Below are 18,376 nucleotides of genomic sequence, written 5' to 3'. Positions count from 1 at the left end.
TTTTTTTTATCCTTGTTTTGTCTCCTGAATGCACTGACTCAAGCTGGGATACAATTCCATGGTCACTGGCAATCCTTGGCATTTCTTGGCCATCCATCATGTGTGAGCCCAGACAATGAATGTTGGCGGGTTACTTGACTGAGGACATTACAGTCGTGACTTAATTCTGTTCTCATCCAATGTCCATACACTTGCACTTTCCACAAGGGGTGATTGGATGGGAATCAGGAACCTTGGCTTATTTATTCCCCAAGCTGGGCTTGGGGATATGGAGGCTGATTGTAGTTCCCCTATATTTGGCTGAGATCAAAATAAAGACACAGATTGAGGGTTGAATCTGGCCTCATCCTGATCAGTATAAGTGTAGAGTAGATTTTTCCCATCAGTTTCTCCTGTGTAAATTGGACAAACCAAATCAGAAATTGGGGCATAGATCTGTGATCATTGCCCATTTAACCATGCATCCAATTTCCCAAAACTAAGTTTGATGGGCACCAGAAACAGGTGGCAGTTCATGGGTGAATCCATACCAACGATATTAAAATGATATCATGGCTTCATGCAGGCAATTTCCCAATATTCATGCCAGCATAGCACTGTTTCATATACCCACCCATATAAAATGGATATCCGGGGTTACTAGGGACTGGGGTATTTATTGACGTAGCTACAAAGAGTCCTGTAAGAAAATTGGTATGAGCATTTGGAGGCTATTTTTGCACTGTTCTTTTTTTCTTCCCAGTTGCTACTTTGGTCAGAATCATAGAATGTTATAGCACAGAAACAGGGATTTGATCCATCAAATCTATGCTAGTACTTTTCTCCACACGAGCCACCTAGTCTAATCTCACTCTGCTACTCATTCCCGACACCCTTCAATTTCAAGCAACAATCTAATTGTCTTTTAAAAGAATTTATGGCGTCTACATCAACCATGGTTTGTGGCAGTGAATTCCACATCCTTACTACCCTCTGCAAAAAAAAATCTTTTCTACCTATCTGGAGGCTTTTGGTTAATTGTTTAGGCATTGCCATTGATTAATTACTACCACAATAGTACCACTATGGGGTTTTCCATGGGAATCCCCCTTGAATTATATGTTTTGGAATAACAGGAGAAGGAAAATAGTGGGATTTCAGGCAGATCAGGTTGTACTAGAGATTCTATGCACCCACCTGATGGTACCCCCACACTAGAGTCTACAGTGAAAGGTGAAAATGCCACCATTTATTAGAGGAGTAGTACCTGCAGTGTGTTTGATTTACAGCGGATGACAGGACAGAGATGTGCTGCATGCTTCAAGCTGAAGTGTAACCAAAACCTGACTACCAAAAAATTGATAAAAAGGGAGAAAATAGAATATGAAAGTAAACTAGCAAGAAATATAAAAACGGTTTGTAAGAGCTTCTAAAGTGTGTAAAAAGGAAGAGAGTAGCAAAAGTAAACTTTGGTCCCTTAGAGACTGAGACAGGAGGAATTATAAGGGGGAGATCAGGAAATGGCAGATAAGTTAAACAAATATTTTGTATCTGTCTTCACAGTAGAAGACGCAAAAAGTATACCAAAAATAATGGGGAACCAAGGGGTAAATGAGAGTGAGGAACTTAAAACAATTAATATCACTTGAGAAAAAGTACTGGACAAACTAACGGGACTAAAAGCCGACAAATCCCCTGGACCTGATGGCCTACATCCTAGGGTTCTAAAAGAGGTGGCTGCAGAGATAGTAGATGCATTGGTTATGATCTTCCAAAATTCTCTAGATTTTGGAACGGTCCCAGTGGACTTTAAGGTAGAAAATGATACCTCGCTATTCAAGAAGGGAGGGAGAGAGAAAACAGGGAACTACAGGTCAGTCAGTCTGACATTGGTCATTGGGAAAATGCTGGAATCCATTATTAAGGAAGTGGTAACAGGACATTTAGAAAATCATAATATGATTAGGTAGAGTTAACATGGTTTTATGAAAGGGAAATCATGTTTGACAAATTTAATAGAGTTTTTTGAGGATGTAACTAGCAGGGTGGAAAAACGGGAACCAGTGGATGCAGTATATTTGGATTTTCAAAAGGCATTCAATAAGGTGGCACATAAAAGGTTGGGGGTAATATATCAGCATGGATAGAGGATTGGTTAAAGGGCAGAAAACTGACAGTAGGGATAAATGGGTCATTCTCAGGTTGGCAGGCTGTAACTAGTGGGGTGCCTCAAGGATCGGTGCTTGGGCCTCAGCTATTTACAATCTACATTAATGACTTAGATGAAGGCACTGAATGTAATGTGTCCAAGTTTGCTGACGATACAAAGCTAGGTGGGAAGGTAAGCTGTGAGGAGGACACAAAGAGTTTGCAAAGGGATATAGACAGATTAAGTGAGTGGGCAAGAAGGTGGCAGATGGAGTATAATGTGGGGAAATGTGAGGTTAATCACTTTGGTAGGAAGAATAGAAAAACAGAATATTTTTAAAAATGATGAGAAACTATGAAATGTTGGTGTTCAGAGAGACTTGGGTGTCCTCGTACAAGTAACACAATAAGTTAGTATGCAGGCAATTAGGAAAGCAAATGGCATGTTGGACTTTATTACAAGGGGGTTGGAGTACAAGAGTAAGGAAGTCTTACTACAGTTGTATAGGGCGTTGGTGAGACCTCACATGGAGTGCTGTGTACAGTTTTGGTCTCCTTATCTATGGAAGGATATACTTGCCTTGGAGGCAGTGCAATGGGGGTTCACTCGATTAATTCCTGGGATGAGTGGGTTGTCCTATGAAGAGAGGTTGAGTAGAATGGGCCTATAGTCTCTGGAGTTTAGAAGAATGAGAGGTGATCTCATTGAAACATAAGATTATGAGGGGGCATGACAAGGTCGATGCTGAGAGATTGGCTAGAGAGTCTAGAACTAAGTGCACAGTCGCAGGATAAGGGGTCGGCCATTCAAGACTGAGATGAGGAGGAATTTCTTCACTCAGAGGGTTGTGAATCTTTGGAATTCTCAACTCCAGAGAGCTGTGGATGCTCAGTCATTGAATATATTCAAGGCTGAGATGAATAGATTTTTGGACTCTAGGTGAATCAAGAGATATGGGGATCAGGCAGGAAAGTGAGTTGAGGTTGAAGATTAACCATTATCTGATTGAATGGCGGAGCAGGCTCGAGAGGCCATATGGCCTACTCCTGCTCCTATTTCTTATGTTCTTATAACTCCATCTATGAGCATGACGTTGGCAGCAATTGTCAAGATCAATAATGAAGTTACTTTTTATGTTGCTGGTCCATTCTAGGCTAACACTGGGAACAACAACATCATCAGCCAAACGGCTGTATGGAGGTGTATAAAGTAAATGACCAATGTCCTATCTGTTTGAGCAAGAAACTTCATCTCCTTCCTTATGGTCAACAAAACGCAGCATGAGAGGGCTGTGCAATTTTACAGAGACCTCAGATTCCTGAAGGTTCGGGCATTTATAGAATTATTCTATGTGCCTCTACATGCTTCATTGCACAAAGCCGCAATGATTTCACTCTCTGAATGTTCATCTCATTTTCAAATATCAGTATTGGATTATGCAAGTCAAGACTCGTTTCTCAAGTAGCTGTTATAACGTCTTTATTTTAATCTACCATCTTACTAATATTTGACCCACAAAAGCAAGTCTCAAGGTGGCTCCTGGGTGATCAAGGCTATCCTCTGCACCCTTGGCTCATGACATTCCTGCATTATTCAAGGACACTGGCTGAACACACCATTGAGCACACCACTGGCATGTTGTTGCAGATTTAGAGGTGTCCTGCAATACTGTCCAGCTTTGGTTTCAAGGATCTTGATCGTCTGTTGCATACAACACAATTTTGCCCAGAAAAGAGGCATTCCCATTAAGGCTCCAGATAAGGAAAACTCCCAGAAGAAACAAGGAAGCCACCAAAAAGAACAGGAACAGCCTGGTGAGACTGCAGATGAGAACCTGTTGTTGGCTGGAAGAACCATTTGTCAAGCTGTCATACAGGAGATCTTCTCTTAACTTTGAAATGTGCCCACTGCATTAGAGTCCTATTAACACCTTTGCTCTCCATAAATAGTCTTTTATCTACAGTGCCTTGATTCTTCCATGTAGGTCTCAAATCTTCCATTCATAGTATCTGACAAAGCATATTGCCAAACTTTATCAAGAACATTCTCTGCACTCACAACTTCAATGCAATCAGATTTTTAATAAACACATATGCCATGTGTGAGTGCTGACTGGTTGCTTTTGTGGTACTTTCCCTTGCTAATGGTGTGCCATGTCTGTGCTCCTAAGTCTAGTCTTGTGCTTTCTCTATGTGATACTTCAGTAGCAGGAGTATGTGAGATGGCTGGCTGTTGCGTGTGAACAGGAGACTCTGGAATTGAGGTACTCTTTTGCCTCCCAGCAGCTGCAGGTATACCACGTTCACACCTGGCCTCACATGCTTTCTGCCAATTGCAGGCAGGCATCATAGGCGATGGCTGGAGGGTCTGGATGTATTACTATTTGGTTCTCTTTAAGTGATCTAGAAGCCTATCAAAGCAGGAAAAGATAGCCTGTTCCACTATGGCAGCAATCTGAGTATATGTGGGAGAATCACAGACTGCCCTTTGGGCATTGGAGTGAGGGGGAGGTTCCAATAACTGTGTCCCTGGAGTTGCCAAACACTTCATGGTGGACTAGAGTATTGTGAAATCAGTCTTCGTATAGCTTTAAGGAGAATGAGGTAAAGTGTTTCAGTATATGCTTGGTTGTCAGTAACTAAATCAGAAAATAGAGTGAGAAGAAAGTTATCATGAAACCTGAACTGGCAGCAATCCTCCTACTTTCCATCTCCAACACCCTGAATGGTCTCCCTTTCCAGAATCTGTAGGGTTTTCTCCTCATATGGGGTTAGATGACAAATATTAGGGGCTCCTCCATTAAGTGTTCTCTCTCTGTTGTTGTGGACTGTTTCTTCCTCAAAGCAAAGTAGAAGTGAGAAGTTCCAATTGTCCAATTGCCTCCCCAGCCCCAGGTTCACCCCGCTTCCCTTGCGTGAGACTCTCCCGAAAGCCCTCCCTATCACTTACCTGGAAGTTGGCGTGCAGCCAAGAGACCCCCAATCTTCACCTGCCGGCAACCACTCCGCACCCTCTTCACATCCGTTCTGTGCATAATGTACACCAATGGCTTTTAAATGAGGCCCAAGAGTTAAAATATCCAAGCCTGAAAATTAGGCTACCAAGGACATTTTGCACTCGTCCTGTCCCCATCCACCAGAAACCCATTCTGGGTTAAAATTGTTTTTGTAAAGAAGCTTGCTGACTTCCAGATTTGCAAATACCATGCCTGCCCCTTTAAGCTGTTTAAGGCTCTTAATTCCTGCAACAGAACTTGATTAATGCCTATCAATGGGTGAGCTCCCAATCGCAGGTGTTTTCAATGGTATATAGATGTAGCTCAATGGTATATAGGTGATAATGAGGCTGACCCTGGAAATATATGTGCATTAAAGATTGGATGAGCATTCTGCTTGTATCATCCCCATTTCTGGTTGAGTTTATGCCTGGTTGGAAAACCTAGACTTGTGCTTCTAAATAGAGGCATAGAGTACAAAAACAAGGATGTTATGTTGAAACTTTATTAAACACTGGTTTGGCCACAACTGGAGTATTGTGTCCAGTTCTGGGCACTGCACTTTAAGAAGGATATGAAGGCCTCAGAGAGGGTGTAAGAAAAGATTTACTAGAATTGTTCCAGGGATGAGGGACTTCAGTTATGTGGCTAGACTGGAGAAACTGGGGTTGCTCTCCTTGGGGTTGAGAGAAGATTTGATTGAGGTGTTCAAAATCATGAGGGGTCTAGATGGAGTAGGTAGAGAGAAGCTGTTCCCATTGGCAGAAGGGTTGAGAACCAGAGGACATAGATTTATGGTAATTGGCAAAAGAACCAAAGGCAATATGAGGAAAAAAATGTTTGCGCAGTGAGTGGTTATGAGCTGGAATGCACTACCTGAAAGAGTGGTAGAGGTGGATTCAATTGTGGCTTTCAAAAGGGAATTGGATAAGTATTCGAAAGGAAAAAAAAATTGCAGGGCTATGGGGAAAGGACTGGGGAATGGGACTAGCTGGATTGCTCTTGCAGAGAACCAGCACTGGTTTGATGGGCTGAATGGCTTCCTTCTGTGCTGTAGCTATTCTACAATTCTAACAGATTAGCTCTGATAATGGTACCTCCTAGTCTGCTAGAAGAAGCCTCTTTTGTTTTTAAATCTATCCTTGTCTTCACACAGCAGAGCTGCTGAATAAGGTATTTTACATTATAATATTGCATCTGCTGCTGGCTGAAGCTGAGAATTCTGATGAACTCCTGAACTGTTACAGATTTCCCAGATAGGAAATTAATCTCACTTCCCTGAACTGGCTTTGAACCCTAAATTCAAGGGCTGAGCAGTAACTGGAATTAGATCATTGTATCGAGCTAGGCCCAACCCAAATCTTTGAACACTGACCCTATTTGTGTTTGTGTGAATAAGTACCATAACAGCTGTCTTAAATCAAGAAGAAATGCATGTCAAGCAACAGATGGCTGTTTTCTTTTTAAGCAGTGATGTGGTTGTGGTGACTGTTACAGTAATGAGTGGCTGTGCATCTTACTGTGTTTCAATCGTGTGTGAGCGTGTGTCACTTTGACATTTGTAACAGAACAGACTAGTGCATGGGGGACAGGGTGCAAAGCTTTACCTCTTCTTACAGCCCTGGGACTTTTGTAAGACAAATGTCACATGTTAGGAATGCTTTGAAGGACAGTGAAAGATACTATGTGGACAATTGGTAGGTGATCTGCAGAAAGATAATAGATGATAAAGGATGTACACAATCAATGGAGCTAGCTTTATTTCTCCCCCCCCCCCCCCCCCCCAATTTCTCCCAAATGCATTACCCTACTCTGGGGTACTATGCCCTGGGCATAGGCTGCCTTCTAGTACCTCACCCAAGTAACAATCCTCTATCTGTAAGTCTAGACAGTGACTTTTGGCAGGATGTTTGACTGGCAAGCCTGAACCTGTGCCATCCACACATGATCACTTTCTAGCAGGAGTAATGGATTTTCTTCCCCTCATAGCCCAAGGGTGCTGAGGTTGATTGTTGAATGTTTACCATTATCCCAGCCACCATAAGCTAACTCAGCAAAGACGAAAAATAGAACCTGGTATTTCCTGGATTGTACGACTCAGTTGCACAGTAGGCCTGCACCATCTGAGAAATCTTGGGGGCTGGCTTTATATTCTGAGTTGTCAGCAGTTACTGATGGTGAACAGTGACATTAAAAGGCCCATCCAGAGGAATTTTTCTGTGCAAATTAGAGAAGTTCATCTAAAAGCTGAAAGAAGTAATGCTGCGTATGTGTTAGCACTGAGCATAGAAATCATTGCAATCTATGTTGTGTAAGTTAGCAGAAAATTACTGAGCAATGATTGTAATCTTGAAAGATTATGTAATGAGATGGTAGAAATCACAAGAAAATGCAGGAATAAAGCAAGGATTACACCAATAGGAAAAAAATCTTTTGTGTATCAATATTTATTTTTATTTGAGCCCAAGAAATCCTCTGGGGAGGTTACATCCTCTGGGAGATGCATTTAAGGGGAAGCTAGATAAACACATGAGAGAAAGGAATAGAAGGATATGCTGATAGGGTTAGATGAAGGAGGGAGGGAGGAGGCTCATGTGGAGCATAAACACCGGCATGGACCTGTTGGGCTGAATGGCCTGTTTCTATGCTGTACATTCTATGCACCTGCTCCAAGACATCTGCCTGCACTGCTACGAAATTGGCCACTAGGAGATGCAAAAGAGCAGCCTAAGTGATTTTTCTTTGATTCTGCACTCCATTCTCATCGGGAAGCACCTGGCTCTGTTTGGTATCTTCTTGCAGCCAAGCCTGAACCAATTCTCACTCAGTGCACACACACAGTTGCAGTAGGGGTAACTAACAGTAAGCAGGAGCAAGAACCCTTTCTGATTTTCCCCTTGTTAACCCAGGAGTAAATTGTAATTTCCCCACTCACACCAGCCAACTTAGTACAAATTTGAGATTGACCCTGGGCATTATGGTCTGCATATCTCTTCCTGATCTCCCAAAATCCTATAGCAGTGCAACTTATGTTTAGCTGCTGCTGATTATAACCTTTTATTTTCAAATCTGTCTAACAGAGGATTCCTGCCCACCATGTAACTACCGCAGGGACTTCAGGAGGAACATAAGAAATGGGAATAGGCCATTAGGCCCCTCAAGCCTGTTCCGCCATTCAATAAGGTCATGGCTGATCTTCTACCTCAACTCCACTTTCCCGCTGAATATGGTCAAAATATAAAGAAAAGTAGCTACTCCCACACCCCTACCTTAGGCTACGGCCTGTGAGTTAATTGTTTTTAAAAATATTTTTAAAAATCAGCAATGTAATAGTGCAACTGTGCCATCTCAGAGTTACTGCGTCAGGAGGTTTATCCATTCCGAGAGCCTCCACGATGATGTAGCGAGGAAATCCACTGCACTGCATTCACACATCATTAAATACTGCTGGTGCCATTAATACTGATGGACACAGTATTTCCATGCAGAACACTTGTAGCAAAATGTAGCTTTAATTTAGAGTCGAAATTAAAGTTTTCATTGCTTGCCAGAAAACAATATTTCAAGTCCTGGAAAGGTCCCAAAACATCTTTTGGCTTCACATTCAATTTAATTTTTGCACAATCACTTCTCAGATCTGTTCGAAGAGAATTCTATACAGAAAAATCCTGAAGCCAGGCTGTAAGTCAAATGGAGCTTCACAGGAATTGGGAGTGTGAAAGTAAACGGTTTCACATGAATCGACAAGACTAACAAAAGAATCAAAGTAACATTCTGTAAAAAATATTTTGCCTATTAATCTCTTACATTGGTGGCACCGCTGGTTGCCCACTGGCATTAGGTCCAGTGGTTAGCTAGAGTCTATCAGTGTGGCTCTATATGTGTGGGTGGGTATACATAGAATCATACAGCACAGAAGGAAGCCATTTGGCTCATCGTGCCTGTGCTGATTCTCTGAAAGAGCTAACCAATTAGTCCCACTCCCCTGCTCTTTCCCCATAGCCCTGCAAATTTTCTCTTTTCAAGCATTTATCCAATTCCCCTTTGAAAGTTACTATTTAATCTGCTTCCACTACCCTTTCAGGCAGTGCATTCCAGATGATAACAACTCAGTTGGTTCTTTTGCCAATTATCTTAAATCTGTGTCCTCTGGTTACTAACCCTCCTGCCACTATGTACTCTATTAAAACCCTTCATAATTCAGAGCACCTCTATTATATACATAGAGTCTAACCAGTGCCTTTTCTAACAGTAAATTAAATAATCGAAACTTGAATCTGTGATAGATCATCAGGGGAAAAGTATCAGTCTGGTGACTGACTGTCACAGGGCTATAAAACACTTTAATGCTTACTCAGAAAATGTATTTGTTTGCCTGTTCATCTCTCAGTCTCACTACTGCTATTTTTGAATTTAAAATCCTGTTTCATGTACTGAAAATGTTATGCAGAATATGATAGTTAAGCTAGTCATCTAATGTCAGTGTAATCAAATGAAATCCAAGGCACGTGTAAACTGAAGCTTTTTAAACCACATCGACAGCTTGTCTTTGCCTCATGCCAAAACCATGTCTGCTGTGGTAAAACCTTTGATATTAGCACACCTTGTCATTATTAAACAAGTGGATTATGTTTCAACAATAATTCTGCAAAGTTAACCTAGAAGGTGATGATTATGAACATTTTTTACAGCATGTATGCATGTTCACACTCACGAATTGATGTGCATAAACTATCACATGATATTGGAATTTTTAACCAACTTTGGTGAATACTATCTGTTTCCACTTTTCAATGTCTAATTTTTCAGCTCAATAAGTTTATTATTAGGAGTTACATTTACTAGATGGCTCAGCATTGCATTGACCGTAAAATCACATAGAATTTACATCCATTTGGGCCATAGTGCCTGCTAGCTTTTCAACTGAAGCTGTCTACCCTAGTCATAGTTCTCTGCCCTTTCTACATATTCTTTTATAGTCTACCTTTTCAAGTACTTATCCAATTATTTTTTAAATGTTATATTCTCTGCCTCAGTAGTCACTTGTGGTAACTCACAGTGTTAAAAACAATTCTTCTAACTTCCCCCATCATTTTTTACTGATAATCTTGATAATATCCTCTTGTTATGGATTCACTAACCAGTGGAAACAATCTTTCACTGTTTACCCTCTTAAAACATTTTCAAAATTCTGATGACTTCTGTAGTTTGAGTTGCCTTGACATTACTTGCACCTCATGAACCGCTTAAAAACAGTCAAGTTGACATGAAATTATACTGGCAGTGATTTTGTGACAGTTATGTATTTTTTTTCAACAAGCTAAAGCAAAAATGTAACTAAATCAGCAGGTCAAACTCCAATCACATTATCAAGTCATGGCTGTAATCAGTCACACTTCACATCGAAAATGGGTCACATTACACATTCATGTAGTGCACTCAACGATAACATTCTCTGATGCAAAACTTTTATTTTTGAGGGTGGGGGTAGGGAGTTTACATAATTAACATTTGGACACAGATCAGGTTATCAAGAAACTGTTCATTAGCCCTTAAATATATGCAGAACCTTATCCATTAAAGTGCTTACAAATTAAACAGTATTTTGCTGCAAGATAAAAATTGCTGACAATCAAATTGTACATTATACAATATCACAATTCAGTCAACTGGAAAAGAAAAATCACAGATTGGACTAAAAAGTATCTACAGCATTGGTTCCTAAATATATACAGGCGCACATGAAAGAAATAACTATAAAATGGAATGAGCAAATAGAATGAACAATCAGAAAACTCTAGCTTTTTGTATGTAAATCAGGTAAGTTGAGCTGAGAGTCAGATGGGGAAATGTGGTAACTCTTTTGTTTGAAACATTAAACCTGCAAAATGCAAATGAATTCCACTTATTTAGAAGCTGCATTAGGAACGTGCATTTTCAGAAAATATTTAATTCATACACTCTACACCGAAGTAAACATAGAAAATTACAAATCTGTTCAGAAAATACTTTAAATGTAGAAATGTTTTTCAGGATTCTTTTGTTTTGACCTGCAATATTTTGTATGCAAGATTAATAGAAATTAATTGTCAGAGGTGATGAAACCAATTATATTTTTGAAGGCTGCAAAGATTAACACTCGATTTTGAACCCAGTGGAATCTCAAAATGGTAAATAACTTTCAGCATTTATCTGTTCAACAAAGTTAAAGCTGAAGAGCTAGGCACTGAATGTGAAAAGCTACAACTTGTTGAAAAATCCTTTTTCAAATTAACATTTTTGAATCTGTAAAAAAAGCAACAATATTTTTGATTCAAAATGAGTCCTGACTTATTCTGACTTTTGTTGAATTGTGGATGTAAACTAAAACCTTACTTTTCCATCTCACTTTGTACAAAGTGCACACTGCAGTCTGACTGTGTTGGAAAGCCTACTGCAAAATGCTTTTTGAATGGCAGTGTCAAAGTCCTCTTACTCGGGCCATGACCACCATACAGTGCAGCATGACGCTGGTGGGTTCTATGATGCGGCTAAGTATTGATACATAGCCTAAGGTTACTAATTCTAATTCTCACACTCCTACCAAGCACCAGTGTTATTTTATTATATTAATAAATTCCTGTGTCAAGGTATTGACAGAATGCTATTGGTTGAATTTTAGTTTATTAGTGACCAGGCTGCTGGTTGTTCTGTAGAATTCATTGATCCAGTGGAAGTATAAAGACAGACTTAAGCGACTGACTCTATTTTGATTGAAGGAAAGAAGACTTAGAGGATATTAGAATAATGAAAAATATACATAAGATATATGTAAGTAGGCTCTTTAGCTTGGGCAGTGAGCACAGAACTTGGTGACATAATTTAATATTCAAAAGCCTTGGATAGAATTAGAGATTAGAATAAATTTTCCTCACAGAATAGTGGATCAGACTACCAGAAAAAGAAGTTAACTCTAGACAAGTTGGATGAGTGGGCAAGAACATGGCAGATGCAGTATAATGTGGATAAATGTGAGGTTATCCACTTTGGTTGTAAAAACAGAAAGACAGATTATTATCTGAATGGTGATAGATTGGGAAAAGGGGAGGTGCAATGAGACATGGGTGTCCTTGTACACCAGTCGCTGAAAGCGAGCATTCAGGTGCAGCAAGCAGTTAGGAAGGCAACTGGTATGTTGGCGTTCATTGCAAGAGGATTTGAGTACAGGAACAGGGATGTCTTACTGCAGTTATTCCAGGGCCTTGGTGAGACCACATCTGGAGTATTGTGTGCAGTTTTGGTCTCCTTATCTGAGGAAGGATGTCCTTGCCATGGAGGGAGTGCAACGAAGGTTAACCAGACTGATTCCTGGGATGGCAGGACAGACGTATGAGGAGAGATTGGGTCGACTAGGCCTATATTCACTAGAGTTTAGAAGAATGAGAGGTGATCTCATCAAAACATATAAAATTCTAACAGGACTAGACAGACTAGATGCAGGGAGGATGTTCCCGATGGCTGGGGAGTCCAGAACCAGGGGTCACAGTCTCAGGATGTGGCGTATGCCATTTAGAACCGAGATGAGGAGAAATTTCTTCACTCAGAGGGTGGAGAACCTGTGGAATTCTCTACCACAGAAGGCAGTGGAGGCCAAGTCATTAGATATATTCAAGAAGGAGACAGATATATTTCTTAATGCTAAAGGGATCAAGGGATATGGGAAAAAAGCAGGAACAGGGTACTGAGTTAGACGATCAGCCATGATCATTTTGAATGGCGGAGCAGGCGCGAAGGGCTGAATGGCTTACTCTTGCTCCTATTTTCTGTTTCTGAGTCAATAGCTGTCAAGAAAGGGATTTAAGCTTGCAAAGATATTAATAGATCTGTCTGAGTATGGAGCTAGAGATCCTGGGAGAAGGGTGAAATGCCACGTTTGAGATAGTCATGCATGCGCATGGGTCGTGCTTTGATGGGCCAAACGGCTTTTAGTCAGTCCAAGATTTGTTATATTCTTATTTTTACCATCAGTTGAGCAGTGCAGCTCCAACCCCCAAAGCATACACAAGTAAGGGTGGTCACAGTTTGTAGAACAGAGAGTCACAGTGTTTCTATAATCTTGTTTAAAGATGGACCAAACAATGCAGGCTCTGGAAGATATTAAAGTCTGGTCCAACTAGAATCAGCAGTTCTTTTCAGGATAAGTCATTATTATTGTGATCAGTTACTTATTAATTATTTCATTCATTTATTTATTGCTGATTTTCTCTCTTTTTCTCTCTCTCCTGAAGGCATTTACTCTATCTAACATACAGTTTCAGAATGAGGATTTAGATGCCTTTGAGTAATGCTCTGCACATGTTAGATTTTCATTCCAGTCTTCATTATAATAGTCATTACAAGCTAAAGGAATATGAGTTTTGTAACACACTTGACAAATTATCTGGAACTTGTAATTTGAAGTAAAATTTCAGCCTTGATGTATAATAACCAGGCAGCTGTAGCAAACCCTTATTACCCCACATCCTACAGCATTTCATCTTCTTTACACGTCCCTTTTATTTGCAGTTGCTGTTTGAGCAGGAAGACAGCATCATTTTCCACATCCTGAAAACTGACATGCTTTGATAAAGTCCCGAATTTATTACACACTTTCCAACTTAATAAATAATCCCTTGCATCCACCGTCCTCGGTCCATTTCATGTTCCTGTCTTTTTCTCCCATTCCTATAATTAAAAACAGAAAAGAAATCTTTTGTCAGAAATAAAAACGGAAAATCCTGTAAATACTCAGCAGGTCAGACAGCATCTGTGGAGAGAGAAACAGAGTTAACGTTTCAGGTCGATGATCTTTCGTCCAATCTTTTGTCAGAGTCTGATTTGTCAAATTGTACAGCGAAGAAGCATTAGGTTCTTTGCTTTGTCCTTATAGATATGTGAAGTAGATTGAGTAATATTAAATAGTTTAATTCTGCTGCTTTTATATTGGCCCAGAATTTGCTGCAGCCAGTCAACGAATGGCGCCCACTGTTAGATAGCTGAAGGAATGAGACTCCACACTTGTAGTTAATTTTCAGTGCCAGAGAGGTTGACTGGCAGTAATTAACACTTATCATGCTGTTAAAACGGGTACTTCGACTGAAATGGACAAGCCCTAACTTTCTGTGGCGAGTTTTGTTCATATCTATCATGCAAGTACAGGAACTTCACATCGTTCAATGCATTTCAAAGACGAGGCAGACAGTGAGATACTGTTTTCGGGATGCTAACGGCAGAGCGGTGCATCTCAGACAGCAACTTCCAGATTTTTGAGTTTAACCGTGCATCTACCCTCGTCTGAAGTTGCTGTGCCATTAGCTTCACCGTTATTTTGACAGCAAATTCTGGGCCATTATTCCCACAAGGGTTCTGCTTTGACTCAGTTGTCATTATAATGGATTTGGTAATGAATCCAGTAAATAGCTTTTCTGTCTTTCAGCCTGAGTGTGATATATCACCGAATGGCTAATATTACTTATACATCCACAAACAGGAATAATCTTCTTCTAGTTAGAAAATTAAAAGTGAATGTAATTTGCTTTATTTTATAGCATCGGGGGGAGGGAGGTGGTGCACAGGAATACCAGAAAAATCGAGGGAAAATGCTTGAAGTTCTTTATTCCAATTTTCTGTGCTGTACGAAAATGTTTCCAGGACATTTGAACTCACTGCCATAAATTAGCTCCCAGGTAAGCATCAATATTAATTATTAGAAATAAGACAGAAACACGACTTATCCTGTAAAATTATAATTGCAGAAATTATTTTCCATCAAATACATATACAGGAGTTAAATCCTAACTGCAGTTACTTAGCAGAATTCAGTGTTGCAGGTTAGTGTGTCATTTTATGCCTCAGTTATGTCTTGTATGTGCACATGCTTTTCCATTAACCTTCTCACAGGAGAAGCATCGTATTGTTAAGTGAGGGCGGAACTGTCACTCTGCTGAAAAATTGGTCGTTAGTACATGGCACCACTTACAGTGGCAAACTGGGGCTGAATAGTATGTTAACGTGACTCCTTGTTTTCTATCAGGAACAGGATATCAAAACAAAGCTGATACCTTAGCTTTCTGTAAGACGCATCCTTTACTGGAGGATATCATGGTGGGAGCTCTCCTTCTCATTTCTGAAGCACAGTTCACAGGAATGAAATGATGTTCTGTGTAACTGTTTTCACTCTGTGGAAAACACAGGACAATAGTTTAATTGAACTACTCATCCACACAAGCTGAAGACAGAACTCTTTTTTACCATAACCATACATTCAACATCAGTTCATTTATTTCAGGAACTGTAAACTCAGAATATAAAGTGTAAAGCAAAGCTTATCAAAGATGAAAGGGAATCTCTACATTACATATTTGCAAGAGTGAACTAAATACTTGTATGTTTTCACTTTGTCCGGCCTAAATACAATACCCACACTGAAAACATTCTTCCATGTCTTCTGCCAGAGTAGCACTAGACATTTTATTTACTGCAGCATAGCTTTTTGTAATATTATTGCTCCTCTCATCTCCTGGAAGTGCTGACTTACACCTGTGTAGTGTGCTGACAGTCCTTCAGTACCTCACACATGTGACCAGGTGTGAGTCCTGACAATGTGTTGGTGGTCTATTCAACCATTGGAGGCATCACAGCTAAGTCCAACACTATCCTCACCTGATGTTCAGACAAGGACATTTTCCAAGCCATGTGATTAGCTTCGGACTTATGAATTTGGCTTATTTTTCCCTTCTCTAGCCCAGATGCTTTAACCAAATGCCTACCATGACTCCGGTAAAGATCAGGCAACTCAGCACAAGTTAGAGATTCAACCTGGGACCTGTAGCTCAGTTACATATTAGGCTGTGCATTTACCAACTGAGCCACTAGGGAACCTCCGGTGCAAACTTTGCCACCTTCTTGTATTTTAAAGGGATAATTTTCCATCTTTGTACTCCCAGCAAGAAGACCCTCCTACTGGGAGTAGCACAGCAGAAATTCAGGTACACACAGAGTCTGATCTTTTCCTCATCCAACATCCATGCACGGACACTTTCCAGAACAAGTCACTGGATATCAATCCGTGGGAAGGAACTTTTGCTGATTATTTTCCTCTTTAGTTTAGGGGTGTTGAAGGCAATTCTGAACCCTTACCAAGATCAGCTAACTCAACAAAAGTTTGCTCTGGGCAGTGGATTTATCCAGTGAGCCACTGGGGCAGCAAGAGAGGACACCTTCATCCTATCATTTTGGACTGAGTTCAGTGTTTGTGTGCAAAGACTGTCCCTTTAAGGTAAACATTTCAATTTTAGATGAAAAGTTTCTGAAAATTCTCTTCCGGTTATATCACTAAGGTACAAATCTAAAAAAGGACTTGTATTGATATGGTACTTTATTATTGGGCCATATTTTGCTTTGAGCGGCAAATGAATGGCGCCCCGTTCATTAGACTTGCACTTGCCCATAGACTTTCTATGGGGTTTTCGATGGGCAAGTTACTGTAAATTAGAGATCCATTCAGCGCGGGACCTCTACAGGGCATCTGGGACCTGTGTGAACAGGGCAAGCAGCTGTGTGTCCCCTTAATCAATCAGGTTGAAGAATCTTTAGTGAGTAGTGCAATGTCTGAACCAGAAAGTGTAAGTTAAAATAGGGAATTCAATGTCAAATCAGGTACAGAAAGTGAAATAAAGAGAGGGAAAGAAAGATTGGGCAGAGACAGAGATAAATGAGACAGAAAAATGTTTTAAATTAAAAAAAAATGTCCAATAATTAAAAGCTGAAGGAATGATACTCTACACATGTAAAAGTTAATTTTTAATGCCATAGAGGTTGTTAGGCTGTAGTTAAGACTTACCATGCTGTTAAAAGGGTACTTAGGCTTGAAAGTAGCCTAACTTTCTGTGGTGAGATTCGTCCATATCGATGAGGTCAGTACAGGAACTTCACGCCGTTCAACACATTTGAATGGTGAGTCAGACGGCAAGATGCAATTTTTGCGCAGCTTTTGGAGGAACAGGGTATCTCGGACAGCAACTTCCGGATTTCTGTGTCTAACTGCACGTGTACGGTCGCCGGAAGTTACTGTCCGATTTGCACATAAATAACGGTGAGTGCTGTTAGCCTCACCAATATTTTTACAGCAAAATCCAGCCCATTATATTTCTTGCAAATGTATCAAAGCACTTAACATACAATGAATTACCAATGAAAGTGCAATGACTCTTGTTATGTAGACAATTTGGAAGTCACTTTGCACACACCAAGATGAATGAGACGAATGTTGGCCAGAACACCGGGAGAACTTCCTGGTCTCTTACAAATAGTATCATATACTATCAAAAGAACTAGTATTTTACGTCCAGCTGAAAAGGCAGTTGGGAGGTTGGTCTATCATGTCATCTGAAGGACCACATCTCCAAAAATGCAGTATTCACTCAATACCGTGTGCCTAGACTGTGTGCTCAGGTACTACAGTGAGCCTTGAACTGACAACCTTCTGAATCAAAAGAGAAGAGGCTGCTATCTACTAAGCAAAACTGACAACAAAACTTAAAAATATATGTTCTATTCAAAAGATGCTATGGCTAGTTGTTTTATTTTTCACAATTTATTTCCTTTTCTACTACAAAAACAAACATTCTTCAAATACCTGCATTCTAGAAGTGTCTGTTTTGGAGTCAAGAGATAAACCAATTTCTGCTCCCCCTGCTATGGCTTTCTTTAGATTCTCCTTTACTTGCGTTAATTTGAGTTCCAAGTCCACCCGCTCGGTCTCTTTTTGTTTACATTTCTCTTCCAGTATTCTTATTTTCTCTTCCAGGGCAAGTTGAGATTTTTTACCTGTGAAAATTTTCCACATTATATACATTAGGCTGTGTTTAATACATGTTTCTGGTTAACATTTAAAATGCATCCTTCCTAAAGGATTATCAAAGCTTCCATGTATATGTATGAGTATATTACTAAGGTATAGCTGAATCTGAAATGGATCGAATTGGACTGATTATAATTTACTTGGAAAAATCCAAATTTGGCTTGGTTTGAACCATTGGATGTGACTGTCCCTTGTTATTGTGCTGGTCCAAGGTCCATGTATTGTTTTTTATCTTCTTGCTAATTTTCTTCCCTCTTATCCTGAAGGTTTTGACTCCTTGTTGGAGTACGGTTGCAACAGTGCCAGTCACCCTCCATAACTACCTCACCTAACAGGCTACTGTTCATGAGCGGGCATGGCAGTAGGTGTTGCC

The 18,376-nt window shown here is 40.2% G+C and overlaps 1 protein-coding gene across 2 annotated transcripts in view; it reads right to left on the bottom strand.

The window, feature by feature from the left end:
- Positions 1-10,584: 10,584 nt before the first annotated feature.
- afap1l1a (actin filament associated protein 1-like 1a) overlaps positions 10,585-18,376 on the bottom strand; it is a 168,638-nt gene continuing 160,846 nt past the window's right edge. For both annotated transcript variants that reach the window (XM_067996421.1, XM_067996420.1), the window contains exons 18-20: positions 17,779-17,969; positions 15,203-15,319; positions 10,585-13,826 (exon numbers count right to left, since the gene is read on the bottom strand). In XM_067996421.1, the coding sequence (XP_067852522.1) occupies positions 13,800-13,826; positions 15,203-15,319; positions 17,779-17,969 (335 nt within the window). In that variant the 3' untranslated portion in view covers positions 10,585-13,799. The remainder of the gene's footprint in view (positions 13,827-15,202; positions 15,320-17,778; positions 17,970-18,376) is intronic.

The sequence above is a fragment of the Heptranchias perlo genome, chromosome 14 (assembly GCF_035084215.1).
Source record: "Heptranchias perlo isolate sHepPer1 chromosome 14, sHepPer1.hap1, whole genome shotgun sequence".
Classification (NCBI taxonomy): Eukaryota; Metazoa; Chordata; class Chondrichthyes; order Hexanchiformes; family Hexanchidae; genus Heptranchias; species Heptranchias perlo.
This window is presented reverse-complemented; position numbering and strand designations above follow the sequence as displayed.